General features: G+C 42.7%; 3 protein-coding genes and 1 long non-coding RNA gene across 8 annotated transcripts; 2 read left to right on the top strand and 2 right to left on the bottom strand.

The window, feature by feature from the left end:
• Positions 1-1,346: 1,346 nt before the first annotated feature.
• eif4ba (eukaryotic translation initiation factor 4Ba) lies at positions 1,347-15,162 on the bottom strand. Of its 4 annotated transcripts, none has more exons than XM_080891216.1 (15): positions 15,038-15,162; positions 13,167-13,307; positions 11,800-12,005; positions 8,422-8,538; positions 8,250-8,304; positions 7,981-8,127; positions 7,436-7,558; positions 7,020-7,280; positions 6,646-6,907; positions 4,776-4,864; positions 4,421-4,682; positions 4,235-4,272; positions 3,039-3,168; positions 2,578-2,650; positions 1,347-2,489 (listed from the first exon to the last, which is right to left on the bottom strand). In XM_080891216.1, exons 1-15 carry the CDS (start codon positions 15,048-15,050, stop codon positions 2,412-2,414), a joined length of 1,995 nt encoding a protein of 664 aa, XP_080747342.1. In that variant the 5' UTR covers positions 15,051-15,162; the 3' UTR covers positions 1,347-2,411. The 4 variants fall into 4 exon arrangements, with proteins under 4 accessions (XP_080747342.1, XP_080747341.1, XP_080747343.1 ...); XM_080891215.1 differs by having other exon boundaries at positions 15,023-15,063; XM_080891217.1 differs by lacking the exon at positions 15,038-15,162 and adding an exon at positions 13,382-13,406.
• LOC308402404 (E3 SUMO-protein ligase ZBED1-like) lies at positions 8,537-11,793 on the top strand. Its single transcript, XM_080891219.1, has 2 exons — positions 8,537-9,898; positions 10,258-11,793. Exons 1-2 carry the CDS (start codon positions 8,935-8,937, stop codon positions 11,277-11,279), a joined length of 1,986 nt encoding a protein of 661 aa, XP_080747345.1. The 5' UTR covers positions 8,537-8,934; the 3' UTR covers positions 11,280-11,793.
• Positions 13,559-17,714, top strand: LOC308402418. Its single transcript, XR_013972753.1, has 3 exons — positions 13,559-14,774; positions 15,878-16,104; positions 17,086-17,714. It is a non-coding gene; the product is annotated as an uncharacterized lncRNA (long non-coding RNA).
• A 3,338-nt stretch (positions 17,715-21,052) lies between these two features.
• On the bottom strand, positions 21,053-24,724 carry LOC308402408 (keratin, type I cytoskeletal 18-like). 2 transcript variants are annotated; one of them, XR_013972750.1, is made up of 7 exons: positions 24,189-24,683; positions 22,855-22,937; positions 22,610-22,766; positions 22,352-22,516; positions 22,142-22,267; positions 21,640-21,931; positions 21,053-21,327 (listed from the first exon to the last, which is right to left on the bottom strand). XR_013972750.1 is itself a non-coding variant. In XM_080891226.1 (7 exons), exons 1-7 carry the CDS (start codon positions 24,627-24,629, stop codon positions 21,288-21,290), a joined length of 1,233 nt encoding a protein of 410 aa, XP_080747352.1. In that variant the 5' UTR covers positions 24,630-24,724; the 3' UTR covers positions 21,053-21,287. The 2 variants fall into 2 exon arrangements, 1 of the variants encoding a protein (XP_080747352.1); XM_080891226.1 differs by having other exon boundaries at positions 21,711-21,931; positions 24,189-24,724.
• Between the last annotated feature and the right edge of the window lie 1,037 nt (positions 24,725-25,761).

The following is a 25,761-nucleotide window of genomic DNA, read 5'->3' as shown; positions in this document are numbered from 1 at the left end:
CTTTCATTGAGCTACCAAATAGACACATTAGTCCTCTCTTTCTGGCCAGACATGTGGCGGCACTTCTGCTATCATTTTGTTCGTATCTAAATAAAAATGCAGACTAAGTGCACACATTAGTTTTTGACTGCTAGTGAAAAATGTTTTCTTTACAAGTAACTATCTCACTGAACTAACACAGACAATCCCTCAACATGTTTGTGCTCTCTGCTCATATTGCCCTCATATTAAATCATTTTTTTGCTTTTTAAACAATTTATTTTAAAATTGCCTTCAACAACAAACAAAAGAACTAACTTCAAGGGCCAAATTGCATCATATTTCTTCACATCTATATAGTTTGAGACCCTTGCTCTGAAGGATGCACGCTTAAGCATTAATCTCATGTTGCAGCTGGTGCACTATTAAGCGCTTTATAAATGTGAATGATTATTGATTGAAATCAATGTTTAATATTTTAAAAGTCGCATTTTGTATGTGAAACCTGAATCCATGGATGACCTTTAAAGAGGATAATGACGCTTCTCCTTATAGTTTTCAAATGTAAAACACTGAAATCATACTGTCCAATGCTGTAAGCCTATCCCAGCTGTTATTGGTGGGGGGTGGGATGTACACCCTGAATAGGCTGTTGATCGGTCACATGGCTTTTACACAAATGTTCACATCTATGGCCAATTTAGAATCACTGTTTAATCTGATAAGCATCTCTTGGGACTGTGGGAGAAAGCCGGAGTACCTGGAGAGAACCCACAGTCACAGGGAGGACATCCCGATTCGAACTCGGGATTTTTTCTCTGTAATTCTTTCTTATCTAGGCTTTATAATGATTGAAGTAATGTGGAGTGTGTTCATGCACACACACAAACACTTGCGTTGCTTTCCATGTCTGCTTCCCAGCTTTGGCATTGCTACATCATGGCCACTATTTTTGCCTCATAAATATTTAAAAGACATAATTTGCACGTGCCTAAACACACACCCTTGGTGTCAATCAGTATTCTTTCCGATATCCGCTGCAAAGAATGGTTTGCTTTGAAGAGTCTGAGAAATGCCTTCTTGCATTAAAATGCGCACCTCCTGTGTGTGGAGGAGGGTGGGTGGGTGTAAAGCTCAGCAGGATCCTAACCAGCTGCCACCAGGAGCCGGGGCCTCAGCAGGGGGCCCCGAGTCTGAAGAAAAACTGAGGAAATCTTATGCCTCACAGACCACACTGGGAGAGCAGAAAGTTGGTTGAAGCAACTCAGCATATAGACGACCGTGTTTTCACGGGTGATGGTAAATCCCGCAGGTGTTACGAGAGTATGTGCTGCCCATTCAGCATAACAAAAGGCAGCAGGGAGGAGTTGCATTTTCCCACATTAGAACTTTAATAATCATACTATTTGATTTCACATGATGACCCCAATTTATTACAAATTGGAAGACAGGTTCATATAACCTCATGAACAACCCCCCCCCAAGCAAATCCACCCTTTCTCCATAGATTTGTACTCCTTCAGGGGCAATGAATGATTTACACAGATCTGTTAACGTGACTGGATACTGGAGTACCATGAGCATTTAACTGGTCTAATTCTAAGGTATAGAAACAGAGGGACATCTGTACAATGATGGGGATTGTAATAATGGCACTTAATTGATTCTCACGGTAAAATTGTGTGGTGGCTTTTTTCTTTCTTCCTTCCTTCCCTGCAACTGTGAAAATATAAATCCTGCAAAAATATGTTTGGGAATCCTTTTGTTAACACCATCGACCAGCTTATTTGTTGAATGGTGAATCACATGATTGGAAAATTTTTAAATTAGCAGGTTTTGTCTCAGTGCTCTTGATAATGAGTACTGGAAAACAGGATTTTCAAATTTCAGCAGTACACTTGTATATTTTTTTTTAAATACTCTATAACATCAAATTATTTAATAACGTATACAGAAGGGCTTGCAATGATGTTTTGCATTTCTAAAAAGTCAATAAAGGAGAGAGAGAAAAAAAAAACCAAAACACGTTTATAAGCTCCATCTTCAGTCATTAGATGCGCCTGTGATCCACAAATATACAAAAATCATTTTTCCCCACTTTTTCCATTTATTTATTACAATTAATTCAATCTTTTCCATCACGTTTTCATGTGTCATGTATTCCTCTGTTCCATTTAAAACAAGTCCAGTATGTGACTATTCTTTAGAACCTGAAGAGTCCTGAAGGTGGAGCAGGGGGAGGAGGGATGGGTGAATGGTTTGAAATTAAAGGACAGGTTTGTAGGAGGAAAACAGAGAGGGGTGATGATTCCCCCTCCCTTCCCAGGAGCCACATCCATGTGAGGAGATTTTTTTTTTCCCATACGCTATGTGAGATTATTATTTTTTTCTTCTTGCATTCATCGCTTTCTCTGCATCTCGTTGTTTTCCCTCTAATCGGCGTCATCTGCGTCTTCTCCTTGGTCACCATCCATTAGCAAAGCGGCGTACTTACTGGCTGAGCTGAACTTCTGCAACAAAATAAGAAAAATAATCAGTACTTTGACAGCACAGTGCAACTTTGCACAAATTTTGATGTGGCTGAGCTACAGGACTTACGGGGGTTGGGGTCTCTTCGTATTTCTTTGGCTCTGGGGGTGGTCTGGAGTCTCGGTCTCTTCTGTTGTCCTTTCTAAAGGTCAGAGTGAATGCTGACGTTAGGAAGTATCTGTACTAAAAAACTAGTTGCGAAACCTTTAATGGCCACAGGTGAAAATAAATAAAGAGGAATCTGCTCGTTTTCGTCTTCTGAAGATTAACAGCCATTTCAGAAATTTCAGTTCTGATTCATGTAGTTCTGACATGAATTATTTCTTGTGCTACAATATGGGGATCATGATGATTTGGTGTAGCACAGATAAAGCATTCATGTGCACACCAGGAAACCCTGTCTTCCCAGTGACCCACAAAAAAAATAAAAATGAAAAAACAAACCACAAAGCACCATCAGTTGTGTAACCCGAGCACAGATGCCTGAAAAATATCCTCCCTGTCTCATTAAGAACTTTGCAGTTGCTAACCTGTCTGCCTCCTTCCTTCGGTCTCTGTTGGGCCCCTCTCCTCGCCCCCGCCCAGCTCCAGGCCCTGCAGGCCCCCCTCGTGCTCGTGGGGGCCCCCGGTCCCGACGCACACCATCAGCCTTGTTCTCATCTTAAAGAAGAAGCCAGACAGTTGAGTCAAGGGGGGCTTGGTGGACGGTGTACAGTAGACTACACTCTCAACGCACTGCAGCATAAACAGCTACTTTGGTTGGATTCAAAATGTGTTAGTCACTGATATAGGGCCAAATGAGAGGTGCACAACTGCCCCCACTACAAGAACGGGCCTCTGAGAAATCTGATGCCGGCTTGCAAAATGTGCCAAAAGGTTCCAAAACTGTAGAAAATAGTGAGAGCCACCTTGTGGCACCACAGCCATGAAGATATTATTGTTCTTGTAGTGTTTCGGCATGCACGTTCTGAGCAGGACCCGCTCCTAGCAAGACTCTTTGACAAATGCGTTCAGCACAATTTCTAGTAAGTGTGGAAAGCACAGATAAAAGCTGCACACCACATATGGTAAGTGAGCAAGTGAATCGATGAAACACTTTCTAAGGAAATCTGCTAAATGCATGAACAAAGCATTTGCACGACAACAAATGAAGTCCTGAACTATTCCACTTCCTTTTTCTGAGAATCTTGTGCTTTTCACAGTCTACAGAAACAAACAAACAAAACAAAAAGAAGTTCCCAGCTCTTTTTCCTGGACCACTCAAGAATTTGAAAAATCACTCTGTCATCACCTTTCAGGCGCCAATACTTACAAGATGTACTCTATAAGCACGTGCAAATGCTTCAGCTGTTTTTTTGTGCTTTTTTTGTTTCTCAGAGCACAGATGGGCAAATACAGCTGAAGCTGATTAAGTGCACCATACACTGATGATGTCGAGAAGAGCCAGACAAGTCAAAGGGGACAGGAAACTCAAAACACAACTCCTAATATCACCTCGTTGACTGGAAGACCTAACCAAACGCAAGTGTGTGACAAAGTTTACTTTTCCAGCATGGAATGAGATGGATTAGTCACTGTATTCAATTAAGACATGCAATATACTGTTTCTGCTTCACTTCTTCAGTCAGATTGTGCTTTTCTAAGATTTCTTCATTAGGTAATCGATGGAGACACCCTGGTAACTTGTTTTCGGAGTGGGGGAAATCCCACTGTGTTTAGCACTTACCCTTTCCAGATCCTCTTTCATCTGCAGAACTTGAGGAGCTAAAAGGAAAGGAGGAACAGTCAAGGCAAAGTATATTAAGGCTGTAGGGAATTCAGAGCATCAATTACTCAATCTACTACAATCTACTCATTCATTCATTCAAGAGCAGAATTTAAACATTGCAGGCTTCATTCAGTGAGTGCTCACCTGAACTTGGGAGGAGCTGAACCGCCTGGGGAGACCGGGGAGGTCGGAGCTCGACCATCGCCCTCATTAGAGCCTGTGCTGACTGCACTTCTCTTGGCCCATGCATTCTCCTTGGGAGGAGGTGCAGGCATCACCTTCAATGGCTCTTTAGAAGAGCTGGTGGAGGGGGGCCGGGATGAGGACCCAGGGGAAGTGGAGCCACCTTCTACCCCGCTGAATACCTCATTCTCACCGGAGCGCTCGCTATCTCGACACCGTGACCCTAGTGGGAGAAGGCAGTGTTTCAGTCCCAAGTAGGACAAAGACGAAGGAGAGATCGAGAAGAAGAAAGGAAGCGAGTGAAGAAACATCCCACCTCTTCCAGAAGTGCTTCCTTGCTGTGAAGACTCACTTCCTGTGCGGGATCGCTCAGTATGAGATTCCTCGTTGCGCCAGCTCGGGTCCCTAAAAGCAAAAAGAAAATCTTTATTTTCTTTCCTTTAGACCTTTGGGTACATTATGCAAATCAAACCACTGATGTCTGAAACCCAAACCACTATTTTAAGCACTTTGTTTCAGTGTAGCTACTCAAACAAAGTGCTCACACCACATGAGGGGAAGGACAGTTGAAACACTGCAACACTAAAACTAAACAAAATTTAAGACATGTTTTAGCTGATTGTAAACTGCAAATGGGGTAACAGGGTTTAAGCAAAACAGGGTAAAACACGGAAAAGGCCAAGCAAACAAGTTTCTGAGTTTTTGCAGAGACTGTGGGGCATCTGAGACGGACTGTTTCGAGTGCAATGTGACGACCCGACCAATCGTAAAGCAAGAGCAAGAGTTCAGCCCTCACAGTTCTGCTCTATGCAAATGACATGATTAGCAGATTTTTGCAGTGGACAATCGTGAACACAAACCCTGCTGCAAACAGATATTAAAAATATCAGTTGCTGTTTTTACCTTCGAGGAGATTTTAAAAAGTGTAACATGCAAATATTTGGAACTGCTACTATGTAAAAACTTGAGCAACTTGTTAGGCCTTAACTTACTGATTACACAGACAAACATCTGAAAATTCTGGATGTAAATGTCAAGCAGTCAAATCAAGACCAACGTGAAAGGCGAGTTGCAGCTATAACAGAACAGTGAACCAAAGAACATCTCAGAAATCTACCATGAACTCTTCAAGAATCACAAGATGAGGCTTTGAATGTCCGTCAAGTTGTAGGCAGATCTTATAAACATGCCATAAACATCTCAGAAATTAAACTGAGCTGCAAGAACTTATTCACGAGTGACGGAGAAGGGGGCGGGAGATCAACAGACGGATTGGTGCTGCGGCTGCAGTGATGCGGACGCTGTACCGGTCTGTTGTGGTGAAGAGAGAGCTGAGTGTAAAAGCGAAGCTCGCAATTTACCGGTCAATTTACGTCCCTACCCTCACCGATGGTCACGAACTGTGGGTAGTGACCGAAAGAACAAGATCGCAGACACAAGCGGAAGAAACGCGCTTCCTCTGAAGGGTGGCTGGCCTCTCCCTTAGAGATAGGGTAGAGCTGCTGCTCCTCCACATCGAAACGAGCCAGTTGAGGCGGTTCAGGCATCCGACAAGGATGCCTCCTGGGCGAGGTGTTCTGGGCATGTCACACCGGGAGGGGGCCCCGGGGCAGACCCAGGACACGCTGGAGAGACTATAACTCTCAGCTGGCCTGGGAACGCTTGGGTGTTCCCCGGGACAAGCTGTAGGAGGTTGCTGGGGAAAGGGAGGTCTGGGCTTCTCGATCCGGCTGCAAAATCAGAAGTGAAGGATTCTAATGCAACAGCGACAACGGCTGTGGCTCTACTAATTGCAAGGATCGATGGTCTATGCCTGGCTCCTCCAAGGTACTGTACCCCAAAGTGCTCCCGGTGCATCTGCATGAATGTTAAGTTAAAGAAAGCACTTGTATGAATGTGTGTGAATGAGGCTTGGGGTAAAGCAGCAGAAAAGCACTTTGAGCATCAGTCCATTTAACAGAGACTCTGGCTGCAAAGGGCTTGTACAAGCTGTACAAGTCTCCACAGGATGCGTCAGCATTAAACACTTAATCATTAACATTTGAAAATAAAAAAGGCGCTCTCCCATTTCTGCATTAGATCTAATTTACTTGTGCTTGAGAAAAAAAAAAGGCAGAAAATTTAATGGTGTAATAAATGTACAATACTACTACATTCAAACATTACTCATCAGCCTCCCCGCTCACCTGTCCCTCATCTTTCTGTCCGGTCCCCTGCCTTTGTCCTCCTCCAGCTGTCTCTGCAGTCTCTCCTCCTCCTTCTTCAGCCTCTCCTCCACCTCCCTCTCCTTTGCTGCTGTGTCAACGGGTTTTGCTCCGCCAAAGATGGACGAGGCCCTGCTGCTTGAGCTTGAAGTGGCAGCAGGTGAAGTGCCACCACTGCCGGCGCTTTCCTCCTCTTTAGGTACACTACGAGGCTTCAGGTTCAACTTGGGTCTTTGCTGAGGAGCTAGGGTTGGAAAAGATGAAAGTACATACGTCACAAATGCACAACTTAACAAGATTTTTCCTGAAAATTAAGAATATTGACAAAGGATAGGATTTATACAATGAAATCTCACCCCTCTCTTCACGCCTGTCGTGCCGGTCTTCACGGTCCCCGTAACGATCCCGTTCTCCGTAACGATCTCGATCTCCGAAACGATCCCGGTCTCCGAAACGATCCCTGTCCCCATAGCGATCCCTGTCCCCGTAACGATCTCGATCTCCGTAACGATCCCGGTCCCCGTAGCGATCATTGCTACCCTGACTGTCATCATAATCACGGCGGAAACCACTACCAAAGTTACGACGACCTCCTCCACCACTACGAGAGTCGAAACCTACACAGACAGCAGACCAAAAAAGAAACGTGAAAACAGAACGCTGTAAACACTAAATACAACCACAAAAAATAAAGATTTATTTGGGATCAGAATGTTAAAGTAATCTGGATCTTGTGCCTAAGAAGCAGTTTCCAGAACTTATACAAACAAACCTCCATCATTGTTTCTGCGGTCCCTGTTGTCATAGCGATCCCGGTAACGACCTCCTTCATTACGATCACTGTCCCACCGCTGGCCATCTCTGTGACGATCAGACTCGTAACGGTCACGTGATCCTGCATTAGGTCGAAAGTAATGGGACGTGACACACTGAACAGCTGATTGGATGGTGTTACCACACAGGTATTTTATATAAACAATTCAAAATTAAAGACAAAGAAATAATAATAATAAAAAAAACAAAAAAAAACACCTGCTCCTCAGTTTGAAAGCTGAAAACCAGGGCTGTGACATAAAGCTAAGGCTAGGTTTCACAAAATAGTGCAAAAGAAGCCACTTAATGGACTTGCTGTAATTAATTAGTTCAGTCAATATACTCAAATTAAACTTTCATGCTTCAATTTGTGAAACTGAAATGGGGAAAAAAATAGTCTCAAAGCATTCTGTTTTTCTGTTTGTTTATTTAGGTATATTTTTGTCTTTAGAGGGAATCTTATGCTATCGTGATAAAGCTCCAGCAGAAGCATATTAGACTCACTGTCTCCGAAGGCATCATCTCTCCTGGGAGGTCCATCATCAGCATCCGCACTTGGTCGAGCTCTCCAGTCACTGTCTGTCTTGTCAGGACCCATGTCAGCCATTCGCCCACCTCGGTCTCGACCACCCATAGGTCCGCTGTCTCTTTCTGAGATGTGAAGAAGGAGAGGAGACGCTGTGTTAAATTATCGAACACTTCAACGAGGGCAATGGAGCGGCGCGTGACTGCAGAGGCAGAGATGATCAAAATGTCCAGGAATAAAAGTGTACCTTTATCATTTGACTGGTCTGCAATATCCACACGAATCCGGCGGTTGCCCAGGTTCTGTTGGCATGAGCAAAGAAGTAGTTTGTTACAACTATTATTTACTGATCCTTCCTGCACTTTGGTGAAAGTCTCAGACTGTTTAATTGTGTCTTTTCCAACTTCAGGTTCTCTTACTTCCTCGCTGAGGTTGAGAGCCCTGAGGAGGGATTCTACGTCGTCAAATTCAGCATAACCAAAGCCTTTCAGCCTCTCTGGGTTACTGGGCTCTCGAGGCAGACGCACTGCACTGATCTGGACACAGAGACAGTTAAAGTGAAACACATTGATTAATAACATAACGCTCTAATTACACTCATGACAACAGAAACACACTACCCAAGTTTTCAAAATGCAAAATAACAACAGAAAACAACAACAACAAAAACTTTGTGTCGTTGATGTGACACGTTGAGGAACAAGTGTGAAAACAAACAGAATAACAAAGTGGACCTCTGCATCCTGTTCTTTTTTAAAATGCAAATTCAATCTTGCTGTTGTGTGGACAGCCCCACGTAGATGTGGACTGAAACTTCAGAAATTAGCCACACGTGTAACTTTAAAGTGATGATCTGAGAACCTGAAATTAGGGCTGGGCCATATTATACCGTTCACGATAATACCGGTATAAAGTTTGGCAACGATAGGAAAATGAAATATCGCGATAGAATGTGGGCAAAATGCGCATGCGCAGTGCCTTTGTTTTCATACGCACATGGCAGAAAAAGTATGGCGGCAATGGAGGATGACACGGACGAAGGCGCGTCTTTGAATGAAGCGGGTGAGCCAGAATTGGTCAGTAAAAACGGTGCAACTTCGGTGGTGTGGAAGTGGTTTGGTTTTCGTCCATCGGATACCCACCAAAGCAAAATTTTTTGTAGAACATGCAAGCGGGCCATCGCGGCGAAGGGAGGAAACACTACAAACCTATTTTATCATTTGAAGCAGAAGCACTCCTCTGAGTACAAAAAAGCCATTAAAGCACGTGAAGAGTTGTCCGCTTCAACTAGCGAGGTGGTAAGACCAAAGAAGATGACTCAACAAACAATCTACGTAGCTTTAAATAGCTCCATGCCTTATGACAAAAGTAACAAACGCTGGGGGGAGCTAACTAATGCAGTGACACATTGTTTAGCCAGGGATATGATGCCTATTCAGAGTGTGGAAAGAGAAGGTTTCAAAAAGATGCTTAAAACGTTCGATCCACGCTACAAGCTACCCACAAAGAAATACTTCTCTAAAGTCGCCTTGCCTGCTTTATATGAAGAGATCTGTACTGAGGTGTCAAATGCGTTATCTTCGGTGGAGTTTTTTGCGTCCACCACGGACATGTGGTCAAGCCGAACATCAGACCCCTACATGAGCCTCACAATACATTATGTGGACAAAGACTGGAAGCTACAAAACAAGTGCCTCGAAACATGTTTTTTCCCCGAGGACCATACTGGGGAAAATATAGCCAGAGTCTTAAAAGAGTTCCTCAGCTCGTGGAATCTTCAGGAGGAAAAACAAGTGTGTGTGACGACTGACAACGGGGCCAACATTGTGAAAGCCGTCGCACTCAACAACTGGACCAGACTTTCATGCTTCGGACATCGCCTGCACATTGCAATAGGTACGTTTTTTTGTTTTTTTTTTGCTATAGGTAAGTTAATTATAACGTCAGATTAAGAACTTATTGTATTAGTTTAAATGATGGTAATAATACTGTTTGTGTTATTAATCTCTGAATGTGGGTAGTTGTACTGCAAGAGATATATATATATATATATATATTAATTAGAGAGAGAGAGAGAGAGAGAGAGAGAGAGAGAGAGAGAGAGAGAGAGAGAGAGAGAGAGAGAGAGAGAGAGAGAGAGAGAGAGAGATGTGTGTGTGTAAATAATTGTGTGTTATACAACTTAAATGTCACATTCCACACCGCATTAATAGTGCTGTTGAAACTGTGTTTCCTTTTAAATGTATGTCTTTTAGAAAGAAGTGTGAAGGACCCAAGGATCGAACGAGCAGTTGGAGTGGGAAAGAAGATTGTTGCTGCTTTTGGCCATAGCTGGAAGCGCCAGCGAGCTCTGCAGGCTGCCCAAAAGGAACTGGGCCTACCAGAACACAAACTCATAACTGAATGTTGCACTCGTTGGGGTTCAAAGCAGAGAATGATCCAACGGCTGCTGGAACAAGAAAAAGCTATAACACAGGTTTTAGCTGCTGATAAAACCACAAGGCACCTCATGTTGACATGGCAAGACATTGAAGTGCTTGACTCGGTCAGCACTGCACTGAATCCACTCCTAGAGTTTACAGATGCTTTCTCTGCTGAAGAGTATGTAACCATTTCATGTGTTAAGCCTGTTCTTCAGATGTTTAACAATGACATGTTAAAAGTAAAAGAAGGTGACACTGAGCTGACCAAAGACATCAAAACAGCAATACTTGACTACATGAACAAAAGCTACACAGACAGTGTCACAGAGAGGCTTGTTAACATGGCTTCTTTCCTTGATCCACGGTTTCATACAGAATATTTCAGTGAGAGAGAAAGCAAAGCCATCAAAGTTCAAGTCATGAGTGAACTAGAGCATCTTGTCCCACACCAGGGTATCACAGGTTTTTCAGAAACACTTCATACATCTACTGGTGACCAAACAAATCAGGGAGCTGTTAAAAAGCAAAAGAAGAGTCTCGGGAGTTTTTTGAAGGGACCAGTTAGTGGCAAGATGGAGGTAACTGCAGAGAGGTTATCATCTGAACTGAGATGTTATGTGAATAGTCCACCAGCAGACAGTGAGTGTGATCCTCTTTCGTGGTGGAAAGTTCACACAGTAAACTTTCCCCACATCAGCAGATTAGCTAGGAAATACCTCTGCATTCCAGCAACTAGCTCTGCATCTGAAAGGTTGTTCAGCACAGGTGGAAATGTTGTAACTTGTCAAAGGTCCTCCCTTAAGCCCGCATCTGTGAACATGTTAGTGTTTCTGACAAAGAATCTTAAAACTTGAAATGTAGAAAAACTTCCAGGAGCAGTAGCATAATTTATCTGTTTTTTGTTTGTTTTGTTTTTACTCAAGAGTTTGTGCAATATTATTATTTGACTTATTGATTTTGCACACTGCACTTTTGTTACAAAGCACCTCTTAAGTTTTGTGGATATACATGATTATGGATAACCATGTATATAACAGGATAACCACTGTTGAATTTTGTGTGGCTGTAATGCACGTTAAAATAAACAGCTGCTTGTTTAAACAAAAACAAATTGATGGGGTTTTTTTTCCACTAAAAAAGTTGTAGAGTTGTATTTTGTTTTGCGTCAATTATATCGTCAGTTATATCGTTATCGCAAATTTTCAAGTCTATATCGTGATAAATATTTTTTGCCATATCGCCCTGCCCTACCTGAAATGTAACTGAAACTGCAAAACCAACACACACAGAACTGCTGGCATCCTAAATGTTATTTGCCTTGGCTGTTATATACAATTATGAGTGATGGCTGTGTGTATATCTTGCTAAACCTACTGCCAAGCCGCGGAAGAAGTCTTTGATTGAGTCCTCAGTGACATCATAGGGCAGGTTTCCCAGGAAGGCGGTGTATGGCGGGCTGCGGGGGAGCCTGGCCCGGTCAATATTGGGCTCGCGAGCTGAGCGAGGCGCTGTAGGCAGAATGGAGCGGTCGATGGGTGGTGCCCTGTACGTGTCCTCCTCCGTGTGCCAGGAAGTCGAGACTGCAGAGACATTGGAGGAATCTTCAAATAAAAGCTAATATTTGAGCTTCCTAAATTCATGAAATGCTTTCACTTAAATAAAAAAAAAAGAAGAAGAAGCTACCTATACTAGGGTTACCTGTGAGAAAACAAGAGAGCTCATTGCATAGAGATCACCGTTTTACATAATGCAAACACTTAAGAAAAAAACAAACATTAGGTGCCATTGCCTGCTACAGTGCTTGCGCAAACTGGCCTGCGTTTGCATTCCCCTTAATGATCCAGACTCGACTACGCATCAGTTTGTCTCATCATCTCAGCTCCTCTCTTTCTAAATAAACGCCCCTCATATGGTGTACAGCAATCACATTAGTCACACAAACTGGAGTTTAAGGGTCACACACACTCAGGTATGGTGTAGATAGCCTAGTCTCAACATAGAAGCTGGAACAATTAACATACAAACAAACAGGGCATTGCCACTGACGCTGCATAAAAACCAAACTTTGACTTGGTAAATATGTTAATTAATACTTTCTTATAAATAAAATACATGCCTCATGTAACTACCCCCAGCTTGGATTAGTGTTATCACCCTCGTATTACAAGACATTTATATCTGCATATCATATCTATTCATATCTCACCCAGCTCATTTTCATTTAAACACTCTGCAGCACATTTCACATCCTGCCACATGTTCGACTACATGTGTTACTAGAATCGCCAGTTTGACCACATTCTTCAATTTTCCCAACGAATCTAAAAGATCTTCTGAACAAGAGAGAGCGAGCACACCGATTTTACTACAGTAATTGCTTTCAGGGGATTTCCACTGAGACTGGCTTGTCATACATAATATCTCCTTTAAAACATGTGACTGAATCAACAGCTATGCAATTAAAAGGATATCTCTGCCTACTGATTGCATAGCTAACCTGACTTACACTGACCATTTTGTTACCACAAACCACTCCGGCAGGTTGCTTCTTCAAATGCAAATAGCTCAGACAAACACTGCAGCCTTCAATTCAGAGGTTTTGAATTTGCAGTTAAGGGGAAAAGGTAGAGCTAAACAGTCGTTACCAAGAAACATAATGCAGACCGTTTTTTAGTTCACCTACTGTTGTGAAACGCTGCTAAGATATTCCGATCACTGTGTGCATTTCAGTGTGTGCTCACCATCTCCGTCCAGGTCATCAGTCTCATCCGCCCAGCTTGTGGACTTGGTCGGATAGCTGGGGGCGACGCTGCTGCCTCCACTGTCCTCCGCAAGAAAGTCAGTCAAAGTGAGGGTCTTCCCCTTCTTATTCTTCTTCTTAGCTGTAGGGAAGAACACAAGAGTAAGTAATGGTTACCTTGCCCATTGTGGACGTCTCTCTATGGAAGTCACTTACAAAGTAACATATGGAATAGCTGCAGACTAAACTATCAGAAACTGCAGCATCTCAACAGTTTAAAAAAAACACCTAATGTTTTTGCCTTAAATGAGAGCTGCTGTTTAAATGGTGATGCTATTTTTAAGGTTTAGTAGTGAGATGATGTACAACCAAGCAAGATAAGAGTGGGCCCCAGTGTGCGTGTGATAACAAATACTTCTTTTGCTACAAAAAACCAAAACTGCACACACACGAATGGGGAGTGGTCAGCCTGTCCAACCGTCACTGTGCAACAGACCAGAAAAGGCTGTTTAGCTCCAAGTCAGGTGAGAACCATAACGATTTCAAAACAACCTTACTGCAACACGTTTTTGAGGTTTGACTGACTGAATCATGCACAGACCACAGAATATTCTTGACAGTGTGTCCCAGTGCCAGCAGTTACCAGCCCCCAAGGGAGATGGGGAGGGGGGCTCGCACACAGTTAATGATGCAGGTTTTGACTTGGAAAAACAAAAACAAAAAATAGGGGGTGAGAAAGCTGGCTGGGAGCTTTATTGTGAAAATCCCAGCTGTCAGGACATTCTTTTGCACACATTATTTCAAAACCTACACAAACGCAGAGACCAACAAAGACAGCTCTGGTCCAGAATATTACACTAAGTTGTTGTTTACGGCCGTCAGGTTTGATCGAAATGGCTATAACCGCTTGTACTTTGCAAAACCAGCAAGCAAAAATATTGGCTGTGGTAGCCTGCTCAGCGATCCTCACTTATGTGACATTGGTGAGCTAAAAGCTGCGTAACATTAAGTTTCAGCGGAGCTGTCTTCTTCTTAAACTACAACCCCGCGGTCAAACTGTTAGGGTAACTATACGGGTCTTTAGCTTGCCGTATACACTGATCGCTTTTGTCTTGGCGGCTATGCGGGTTAGTCAGCAAAGGACTGCTGACGGGGGAAGTATCCCTGCTTAGCTGGCTAGGTTTTACGGCCTAGCTCGCGTCGCAGCGCCACGATCCAAGTGCGCCATCAATCGCGCAGGACTTGGCCGGCTGGGGAAAAAAAGATAGCTTAAAGTTGAGAAGGAGCTAGGGAAGTGTTTAGAATGCGGCCAAAACAGGCTCAGCTGCCCCATTTCATCAAACACCGACACCAGGCAGCCACGCTTGCACACGTGGGGAGACTCCTCGGGCAGCCCGGACTCCTCGGCCCGACCCCTCCTCCACACATCGCGCTTGCGCCCGGCGCTTATCTTGCTCTGAGCGCCACGGCGAAACCCGCTACGGTCATACAATGTGCCAGCTCTGCACGCAGTTCCGAACATTTCACAGCCTGTCAACCACGTCCACTGCGCACAACAACGCTTAAAGTCAAAAGCGGACTTCAGCAGCCGCAGTAACCGTGCCCAGAGGTAAATGCTACAAGTTCTCGGGAGGTTACAACGTTCACATTTATGCTAGTCGTTGCTCCGTTCATTCGCCTATGTCTGGCAGTATCGTCTTTACCGAGCCCAAAACAACCGGGAACCCCTTTTATACACACGAGACAACGACGCGGAGCGATAAAGCGAAGAAAAAACAACCATCAAACTTCACGTGTTAAGTTGAATTGAAGTAAAATCCTCTTAAATTCTCCCCCGAACCAACCCGGATCGCTCACCCACATAAACCTCACCTGACGCCGCCATGTTGGAGAGCGAGTTCGTAGTAGTTCCCGGATGAAGGCGTCAGAGGTTTATTATCGGGAGCGCGCATCGTCGTCCACGAGAGCCTTGCCTCCTCCCTTGTTTACTTGCTGACCCACATCTGCTGCACCGCTGCTCCGTGCTCTGCTCAATATTTGTCGTATTTGTCACCGAACTGGCTGCAGCTTTCCCAGCTGTGTATTTATTTTAATCTTATAGCAATTTCAATCCACCTTTTCTGATTTTTTTTGCTTAAAATTCTAATGAATTAGTGGTAATAAGCCATTAAGTACTGACCCGTGTCCCAGAGATTATAGAACTTTACTGAGTTTTCGTTTTTTACCCTAAAAGATAATAATAAAAACCGTCCAAGTAGCATTTTTTTGGTTAAAGTGGTTAACTTTATATCAGCTCTTCATGATGGCTTGCATCTTATGTACAGGTTTGAATAACTGCCAGCTATCAGTTATATTATGCTGGTTTTATGATTATATCATCCAAGGTTATAGCCACTCCTTGGTAGGGATGGGTATCGTTTAGATTTTATTCGATACCAGTACCAAACCGGTACTTTTGAAACGGTGCTGGTGCTTAAACGGTGCTCAAACCTGTCCTTAAAGAATGGAGAACACAAAATTGGTCCAAAAACCTCTCATGTTCAGCTGTTTTTTTTTGTAAAAAGATAACAATGTTAGCCTTTTCTGCAGCTATAGGGCATACATGGTATCACTCTTGGCTGGAAGCAGTGCTTAAACAATGGAAAAAACACAAATTTTGTCCAAAAACCTCTCATGTTTAACTGTTTTCCACTTTTTCTTTGGTCATTTTAGCCTTTTTGGCCAGGGTGAAGGGAGTATCTGCCATCAAACAAGAAGACAGCCGCATGTAACTACAACGGTGTTTGCTAGTTCACCTTACATGCATTAATGCAGACCTTCCCAAAGTAGGAGATGAAGCATCGTTGAATATGTTTCCAAACCAACTTCATTCTAAGCCAAAGACTAGAAAATATGGTGAAGCATATCTTCCCTTTGGATTCACCTGCACAAGTGCCGAGGTAGGTCTCCCCTGCAGAATTGGTCTTTCCTATGTCGGGAGCAGCGCTGGGCTGTTCAAATCACAGACAAACAGGATCCCACATTCTTGATTTTTAGTTCACAAACACTTGTTGTAATAAATAACTACTCCTGACATTTTGGAGATGTTAGTGGAGAGTCCCAGATATAACCTAGTGGAAGTGACCCCCCACAGAGGGACAAAAGGACCCCCTGATGATCCTCTAATCGCCTGAGCCAAGGTGTGAAACTGGGTGTGGGACCCAATCAGCCAGAGTTTCGGGTGTGTTCATTGTGAAACCTGGCCCCACCTTTTCATGCAAATTCCTGAGGTCAGATGGCCCAGGATGTGAGTGGGCATTAAGGCGTCTGGGAAGGGATCTCAAAACTGGATTATAGATGGCAGAGAGTTGGTGTCGTAAACCCCCGCCTCTGTTCAAAGATGGTCGCTCACAGTGGACATAGATGGCTTCTTTCACTCCTCTTTCAAACCATCTGTCCTCTCTGTCCAAAATGTGAACATTGGCATCCTCGAAAGAGTGTCCTTTGTCCTTAAGATGCAGATGGACTGCTGAGTCTTGTCCTGTGGAGGTGGCTCTTCTGTGTTGTGCCATGCGCTTGTGAAGTGGCTGTTTGGTCTCTCCAATGTAGAGGTCTGAGCATTCCTCGCTGCACTGTACAGCATACACCACATTGTTAAGTTTGTGTTTTGGCGTTTTGTCTTTCGGGTGAACCAGTTTCTGTCTGAGCGTGTTGCTGGGTCTGAAATACACTGGGATGTCATGCTTGGAGAAAACTCTCCTGAGTTTCTCTGATACACCGGCTACATAGGGGATGACAATGTTGTTGCGTCTGTCCTTCTCATCCTCCCTCGCTGGTGTCTGGTCTTCTTTTCTGTGCCTCTTTGCTGACTTTAAGAACGCCCATTTAGGATAGCCGCATGTTTTGAGTGCTTCCTTTACATGTGTGTGTTCCTTCCTTAGAACTGAAGAAGCTTCTCGGATGAGAGGTGAAACGTCTTCAAGCAACTTAAAGAAGTCCAGACACTTTTCTTTGCAAGCTCCTTTGACTTACAGTGGGATACAAATAATATCAGGCTGATCCTGCCACGATTTGTTCCCCCTGTCTAAATCACGGACAAACAGTATCCCACTGTTGTTTATGTTTTTAAACCCATTTTGCACAGAAAGGTATTTTTTTGAAAAATTTATTGATAGCAATGTTGAATATTATTACACAGGAAAAAAACAACTACATGTAAAAGAAGTAAACCATGGTGCCTCTGCCTTTCTAAATAGAGGGACAGTAACTGCGTGTTTATATGTAAGAGTGTAAAACCTGAAGATAGAGACAAAATACTGTTTATCTGCCATTCTTCAATTCCTCTCATGTAAACAATAACGTGGCGCACAGCTGACGTGAAAAAAGGCACATACCTTTGACGCTGTGTGACGAAAACTGTATTCCTCGCCCACACGTAAAAGCAAAAAAGGAGTTTTGAAAAATCTCAGTTTTCGGTGATTCGAAACGCCGTTTATGTGTGGACGACACAGCTGCGTTTTCAAAAATATCCGTGTAGGTGCGGACGTAGCGTAAAAGAGTTAGTAGTTTATTTTCTTACCTGCAGATTACTTGTATTTGCTTAATTGTTTATGTTTGAGGAGCAAAATATGTGTGTGTGTAGTTGGAGGATGTGTTAGTACGTGCGTGTGTGCGCATGCGGGGGGCACGAACATTTTTCTGTAAAACAAAGGGGGGGCCCAGCGAAAAAAGTTTGGGAACCACTGCATTAATGTAATAACGTGGTTAGCCTACTCAACGTAAATTACACACGAACAACATTAAGCTACTCACGCAGAGAAGAACGGCTGCTGCTGCATCATCATCCGTCATCATTTCTGCTACACTGGCAGGGCTAGGGGCCAGGACTCTCCTCTTCGGGTTTTTGGGAGATGTTGCTAACTCCGGGTCCGATAACAGGCAACCCACCGGCAGTAGATGTGCTCGGTGTGAGGTCTCGCAGCAAGCTATCAAATACGGCGCATTTCTCGGCTTTTAAAAAAAACACTATGCGTCGCCAGGTGTTTCATCGGATTTGAGGTGTTACCTCCTTTGACAGTATCACAGTATCAGCTTAAAGCACTTGTTGCAGGCTGCTGAGTTTGCATCTTTTGCTGTGAACCAGGGGCGGAGCGTGGGGGTGGCTTACTGGGCTTAAGCCCGGGTTGTTTTGTCAGAAGTCCGGGGTCTTTTGGAGTGTAATTTTTTCATAGTTAGATGCCTGGCTGACAACTGTACAAAACAAAAAGTACACACAATATTCGAAGCACATAGTGCACACTGTGGGAATTTACGACTGTGTGTGAATCCCCCCTGATATTGGTATGATCCGAGCTCAGGCACTAAGCGACTGAGCGAGGGGGCGGGGCAGCTGCTGCCTGTGAGTGCGCTGTTGGAGAAACGGAGCCAGCCATACTAAGGAGAGCTTAAGTTTGACCAGGTACCAAAACAAATCATTCGTACCGTACAAATAATGTAAATATGACGGTGCATCACGAAAGATTGATATCAAACTGATCACTTGACCAATATTACGTTACTTGCTCTTCAAGTGAATCAACAAATGGCGAAATGAAAAGCCGAACAAATGCTATTTTTTTAGAGAGTCTTAGCTTACGTCTGTTTATTTCATATTTTCAGTTCTTACCCTCCCCGACTAAATCGGTTTCAGTTATGTACTGAAATATAAGAATTGACATTAGAGGCTTCTTTAAAGAAAAAACTCAGGTAAATGTTATTTTATATATTATGCTTTGTATGTTGTTCAGTATATTTCTATGCAAAACAAGAGGGATTTCAATACACAGCAGGATATTCACATTTGTAACCAGATATTTACATACACTTTAGGGAGAAAACATAAAACATTTTTACTGTACAACATCAATTTAGAGTAAACTTTTGTTTTAGATAAATATTGAAATATATTTTGAATTAGTTAAATGTCAGAATAAAGAGAGACAGAGCTGTCTATTTATTATCACTTTCATCAAATTTAGGAGTACATATACACTAAGTTTGTTAATTAATAAGAAAACTCCAGACGATTCCATTCTGAGCTGAAGAAGCTTCTGATAGGTTAGTAGAGTCCATGTGAGTAAACTGGTGCCACAGCTGTGGATGCATATAAGGCAAAACACAGAGCCTGTTTCTTTGACATGGGAAAATCAAGAGATGTCAACCAAAACACCAGGAAAAGAATCGTGGAGCTCCATAAGTGTGGCTCAATTTTGAATACAATTTGGTTCCATTTGCAATTAAGAAATACAGATAGTTTCTCTCTTTACTCTTAAATTTAACAAATAGAAATTAAACATTTAGTCTAATTTGAGGTTTTACCTTAAATAAGTGTTTGTGTTTTTATCTGACGAGCATGTAAATATCTGGTTTCAACTGTATATTTGATGATTGTCAGCACAGAGAGGGACAGAGAGGAACAGAGAGGGACAGAGAGGGAGATGGAGAATGAGGACAGAACAGAGATGGAACAAGAGCAGGTGAGACACACATGTTAGTCAAATGGTTGTTTACCAAAAGTATCACCGTATCATAGGTCCTCATGTATCTCGTACCTAGTGTTTCTTTTTAGGTTTGTTATTTTTCAAATTCTGTATTTATTAAGTTATGCAGCTTGTTTGCACAACAAGGCTAAATAATTATATAAACTTTTCTCAATCTAAATATTGTACTTTGGTAGAATTAAAAAAATAAGTGTAGTGCAGGTCTATGATGATTTTTAGTGCTACTATCATCTAGTTCTGATTCTGGTTCTGTCTTGGTTAAATCCTAAGTAGTCCTGATTTTGAACTGTTGTAGTCCTGTTTTAATTCCGGATCAGTTCTGGGTCTGGTTGAATTGGGGTTTAGTCCTCGTGTCTTGATATAGCCCCGACTTTGTTCTGCCTTGCTGCTTAATTAAAAAACTAGTTTAAGGTGTCCTGCATATGTGATATATATTTTTCCCTATATGAAGTCACTTTTTTGAACAAAACTCAAAACAGAGCCAATTAATCTTTCAGTCATTTCTAAACACCCCCCCCCCCCCCCCCAAAAAAAAAAACAAACAAAAAAAAAAAACCCACATGCATACTACCCTTTAGGGCTAAGGCCCGGGTGTTTCAAATGTCTGGCTCCGCCTCTGCTGTGAAGTACAGCCAGACTTTGACTGCCTGCCTTGGGCACTTTGAATCTGTAGCTCTGCTCTAAAAGAACGTACGTACCTGGACCCGCCTAATATCCTCGGAAACGTAAAATGATTGGCTAGAATCTAAAGCGTATCACAGCTCAAGAAAAAAAAGCACCGAAATAAAGCACCGAAATGTGCGCTGATTTTCGGTCTGGTTACTGCCGTTTATGTCAGAACCGGTGCCATCGTGGCACCGGACACCGGTACCCATCCCTACTCCTTGGTGCATATAAGTAGTAAGGCAAATTCTTATGCAGCCACCTAGGTGGCTCATTTAGGACTACTTCTTCCCCCTAGTGGCCACTTATCATGTTGCATTTGTAAGATTCACGTTACAAATTATGGCCTTTTCTCTGAATGGGATAAGCAGAAAAGAATGGATGGATCGTGGCTTTTATTTCATCATAATATTTTGAGATGCAGCAAATGATAACACAGATAACAATTTCCCTGAATAAGATAGCAATATAGTCAAGCAAATTTGTGGATATTTTCTTTTTATAAATTGTTGGTTTCACCAACAGTAATGATCAGTTATTTTATTATTATTATTATTATTATTATTATTATTATTATTATTATTATTTTTATTTTTTATTTTTTTTAATGTATTTATTTATTTATTTATTTATTTTTAATTTAGTAAATGCCTTTACCTACCAAACATGAAATGAACTGAAGTGAGAACCAGACAAAAACTGTGAATTCAGGTTTAAGAAGTGGTTTTATTTGTTTTTATTTTGCGGTCAGATCAGGCAGTGATCCATGTTTCGCTGTGGTGGAATAATGCCTTTATTAAAAACTGCTTAAATCAGGGTTCACTTGACATGTGGTTATAGTGCAAAAAATGTCAAAACTCCTCCACCCACCCCACTCATAATTAATGGGTGTGGGCAGATTGCTTCCATTGTTGCGATGACTCCCAATCCTTTGTTCCAAATTAGTCGGCGGCCTCCAGCTCGTCCAGTGCATCCTGGAGCCTGTGCAAAACACAAATGAAACATTTTGACTTCCAGAATATTCACATTAAACTGGCCTTGAGACCATGACCAGCTGAGATTTTTGCCTCGCATAATGTCTTGATGCATGCATCAATCATCCAGGTAAGGAAATCCCAAAAAGTTGATTCTGTTTATCTAGATGTAGTGTTTTGATTCTGCTCATCTAGATGTTGCATTTTCAGAAAACACTACATCTAGATAAACAGAATCAACTTTCTGGGATTACCTTGCATAATGGTGTAGTTATTTTTGGCCATGCAACTCATGCTATCAATTGATTTTCATATTCACCTCCACCATCACCATCATCTTGCCATGACCTGCATTTTTTTTTTCTTCCACCACATCTTTATAGCTCTTACTTGAAGTCTCCACCATCCAGCAGAGTCTTGTAAGTGCTGATCTCGCCCTCAAGTTTCATCTTCATGTTGAGCAGCGCCTCGTACTCTTGGGTCTGCTGCTGTATGTTCGCGCGTAAGCTAGCCAGCTCCTCCTCCAGCCGGATAATGAGGGTGTTATACTTCTCCATTTCTATGTTGTTACGTAGCTCTGTGTTGCGCAGGGTGTCTTCTAAAGAGGCTTTCTAATAAAAGGAGAAATAAAAGCTGTAAGTATAAGAAAAGATGAGGAAATATATGCTTTGCTAACTAAGAGTGGGCGCAGTGGTCATGGTATTCAACTGTGCCAATTTTGTAGTAAAAAGATATAGAGAATGCATTATGGAATAGGGTCATAAACTTAGAAAGGATTTGATAATTTCATGTTTATAAATAAAATCAGTGAAAATGCTTACTAAGCTCTGTTGAGATGCAAGTTCAATTTCCAGAGTCTGTATCTGTCGTGATAAGTCGCTCTTCTCCATTTGGGCCCCCTGGAGAGCTTCTGTGTTCTGTGATACCTGCACCTGCACATCTGCAATCTGCCAGGGACACGAAAGGAAGATGGTCAGAAACACAGTGGCTCAGCATGTCTTTTGAATCAAACTTCTTGATGTCCACCGCACCTGATTTTCATGCCACCGTTTGAGATCTTCTGCGTTTTTCAATGCAATCTTCTCGTAGTTGGCTCTCATGTCCTCCATGATCTGGGACAGGTCCTGACCTTTGGGAGCGTCTACATCCACCTGCACACCTGACTGTGAGATCTGACTCCTCAGCTCCATCACTTCCTGTTGGATCAGCAGAATGAGAAAAGAAATGAAGAATACAACAAAACGTGTGACTCTATATGTTATTATCAATCTGATGAACCGCAAGCTCACGTTCTCATGGTTCTTCTTTAGGAATAGAAGCTCCTCCTTCACGGCTTCAATCTCGTTCTCGATGTTGAGCCTGCTCATGTTCGTTTCGTCGAGGACTTTCTTCAGCCCGCCAATGTCGGCCTCCACGGACAGGCGGATTGCCATCTCATTCTCAGATCTGTGGGAATGAGCAGACACAGTGTATGAGAGACACAATCGCAGAGTGTAAGAATGACTCCACATGCAAAGACGAGACGATCACATACTTGACTTTGAAGTCGTCGGCAGCGAGGCGGGCGTTGTCAATCTGAAGCACTAAACGGGCGTTATCCATTATTTTATCGAAGATCTGGACAGGAAAATAAAACATTGTTTAAAAAATTATTATTTTATTATTTTCATTTTACTTGATTCTGCTGTTTAGAAAGAACAGAGCTGCTTAACCCGTGCACAAGTCAGTAGCCAGTTCTAATAATTATGTGCTTTGACACAGCATTTTTTGTAGGCCCGACTTGCCTTATGTAACCACCGATACTCAAAAAGTCAAACTGCAAAAACCGACCGCAGCATGATTGAATCCATAGTAACCTGTAGTCATAAAAGAAGAACCATAAACTGAAGAACAGGAAGCGAGGGTGTTCCTGTGCCAAAACAGAATCTGGTTTGTTTTAGCGTTGCCAGAGCAACATGTATCCTGTCTCAATAAATCATAGAGAGAAAGTTTCTCTTCTGTCCACCCAACTGCACATGTCTCTGTCTGTCTGTCTCTGTATGCATCACCGATCGCATCTATGCGTGCACAGAGGGGAAAATTCTTTATCGTGACTGTGGCAGTGAGTCTATGATTTCTTCTTGTTTCCTGTCACAGAGGGGAAGGGGAAATACTTTAGTGTGGTAGAAAAAAAAAAAGAGTAAAAAACGAAAAAACCACCATAAATGTGTCATTATGTGATGCAGAAAAGCGGGACTCTGGAGAAGAATGTGACATTTGACTCTGCTGATTGTTATACAACCACTGCACTGACACGCATCTATCTGTGCGTGTGTGTGTGCGCACACTCACTCTGGCACTATGAGATCGCTTTGTGTGTACGAGTGCCACACATCTGTTTCCCATTGAGCGCCTCCTACACTACGCATGCTTGTAGAATCCACATCTAACAAGCAGAACCATTTAGAAATGCTTTTGTCTGCTGGTTTTCTGAGAGCTTCGCAGTCCGTCTCTCGTGATGATACCCTTGTGTTGGTGATTCATCAGAGGAAGTTGGGGCCAGTCGAGAGTTTTATGGGGGAGGGGACTGGCTACAGTTGAGCTGCCACACCCGTCGTTCTCTTTAAAGAAATTTGATAACTTACAAAGGAAACACTGCTGGTCTCAGTAAAAGCATTCTCCAGCTTCATTTTCAAACACAGGTGATCTTTAAATAAAGATTATGTTAAAACCTTCTTGCTGGAAATATGTAGTGTTGAGTGCTGTCACATGCACTCATTGATTCTCAAATTTTAGCCCAGCTAAACTATTTCTAAAGTATCTTTCTCACTGTGTCTTATCAAACACCTTTTCACTTTTCTAACATTTTCATTTGTTCTCAGTTCTTACCTGTCTGCGTAAGTCGTCTATGATGGGCTCATACTTGCTGTAGTCTCTAATGTCAGGGCCTCCTTTCTCCAGGGCCTCCATGATCTTCATCTCCAGTTCCTTGTTGGCCTTTTCCAGGGTCCTCACCGTCTCCAGGTAATTGGCCAGGCGATCGTTCAGGTTCTGCATGGCTCCCTTCTCATTGCCCAGGATCGAAGCACCGGAGCCACCGCTGGCTGTCACGGACGCGCTGGCACCACCGTAACCGGCGCCCATGCCTCCACTCAATCCACTGCTCAGCTTAAAGGAGGTTGAAGGTCTAAGTGGATTACCAGAACGCAGGGAAGATGCAGAAGCAGAGGAGATGCGAACATCCTGTCCACCAGCACCAGCATAAATACTGGCAGCACGGTACACTGGGGTAGAGCGGGTGAAAGACATCCGACTAGATCTTGTGGTCATGTTGGATAAGTTTAGACACGGCAGAGGATGAAGTGAAAAATGAGATGTGGAGACTCACTGCTGGCTGGTCTAGAAAATGACGCCGGCAGTGGGAAGTGGGGAACTTATACTCCTGCCTCTCTCCCCCAATGAAAGCTGGTGTCTCAGACCCTGCCCACTTCAACATCACCCCAGTCTTTGTTTCCTGTTTCACTCACTCACTCACTCACTCACTCACGCACTCACTCACTCTCTCATATGCTTCCTTTTTAACCCACAATGTTTTTTCTGTCTCCAAGGAAATGTGTTAAACATATTTTGTGGTGTAAACATGTAATAGCCTTCTGAGCAGATAACGGAACTACAGAGACCACATAAACCAACACACACAGCAAATAACAGAAAGCAGCAATGGACAAGCATATGTTTCTAGTGAGAATTAAAAGCAAATATTAAAGGGTAAAATATGGTGAGTATGCAACGAAATACTTTTGGTTTGCCCGAGAAAGGAATAATGCCTAGTACTTGCTGCGTGCTTGCAAGTTTGTGGTCAGCCAGGCCCAAAATAAACAGACTGTGCCAGCCTTCCTATCTTAACTGAACTGAATACAGTATGAAACAGCTACAACTAAAACATGGCCTTAAAGAAATGTCTCGATCAGATTAAGCAGATTTAGAAAAACCACACCAGAAGTGATGCCATCTGATTTACTAACAGACTCAGCCACGACTGTGATCGAATTCCAGCACACTGAGTAGGATATACAATGATGAACAAAGAAATCGGACATAGTGCTACACAGCAAAATGTCCAGTGTTAAATTAACACTGGAGAGTGTCTATATGGGTCCACACCTCTGAGTGTTAAATACAACACTGTTGAGTGTTAAATTAACACTTTTGACAGTGTTATATGTTTAAAAGTAACCTAGTCAGTTTTGAAGATTAACAATGGCTAACACTGAGCAGTGCTGATTTTCTAACACTGGAAAATAACTCAAAATGTTAGAAATATTCCAGTGTTAGAAAATCAGCACTGCTCAGTGTTAGTCTTTGTTAATCTTCAAAACTGACTAGGTTACTTTTAAACATATAACACTGTCAAAAGTGTTAATTTAACACTCAACAGTGTTGTATTTAACACTCAGAGGTG

This window comes from Rhamphochromis sp. 'chilingali' (genome assembly GCF_963969265.1).
Source record: "Rhamphochromis sp. 'chilingali' genome assembly, chromosome: 9".
Classification (NCBI taxonomy): Eukaryota; Metazoa; Chordata; class Actinopteri; order Cichliformes; family Cichlidae; genus Rhamphochromis; species Rhamphochromis sp. 'chilingali'.
The sequence above is the reverse complement of the archived record's forward strand: the minus strand, read 5'-3'. Positions and strand labels throughout refer to the sequence as shown.

Coding starts and splice junctions, on each gene's coding strand:
- LOC308402404 (XM_080891219.1), top strand. CDS start 8,935: ATGAAATATCGCGATAGAATGTGGGCAAAATGCGCATGCGCAGTGCCT. Junction 9,899..10,257: donor TCGCCTGCACATTGCAATAG/GTACGTTTTTTT, acceptor TATGTCTTTTAG/AAAGAAGTGTGAAGGACCCA.
- eif4ba (XM_080891215.1), bottom strand. CDS start 15,050: ATGGCGGCGTCAGGTGAGGTTTATGTGG. Junction 7,281..7,435: donor CCGCAGAAACAATGATGGAG/GTTTGTTTGTAT, acceptor CTGTCTGTGTAG/GTTTCGACTCTCGTAGTGGT. Junction 4,683..4,775: donor AGGAAGCACTTCTGGAAGAG/GTGGGATGTTTC, acceptor TTCTCCCACTAG/GGTCACGGTGTCGAGATAGC.
- LOC308402408 (XM_080891226.1), bottom strand. CDS start 24,629: ATGACCACAAGATCTAGTCGGATGTCTTTCACCCGCTCTACCCCAGTG. Junction 22,517..22,609: donor TAAAGAAGAACCATGAGAAC/GTGAGCTTGCGG, acceptor CTGATCCAACAG/GAAGTGATGGAGCTGAGGAG. Junction 21,328..21,710: donor CTGGATGGTGGAGACTTCAA/GTAAGAGCTATA, acceptor TGTTTTGCACAG/GCTCCAGGATGCACTGGACG.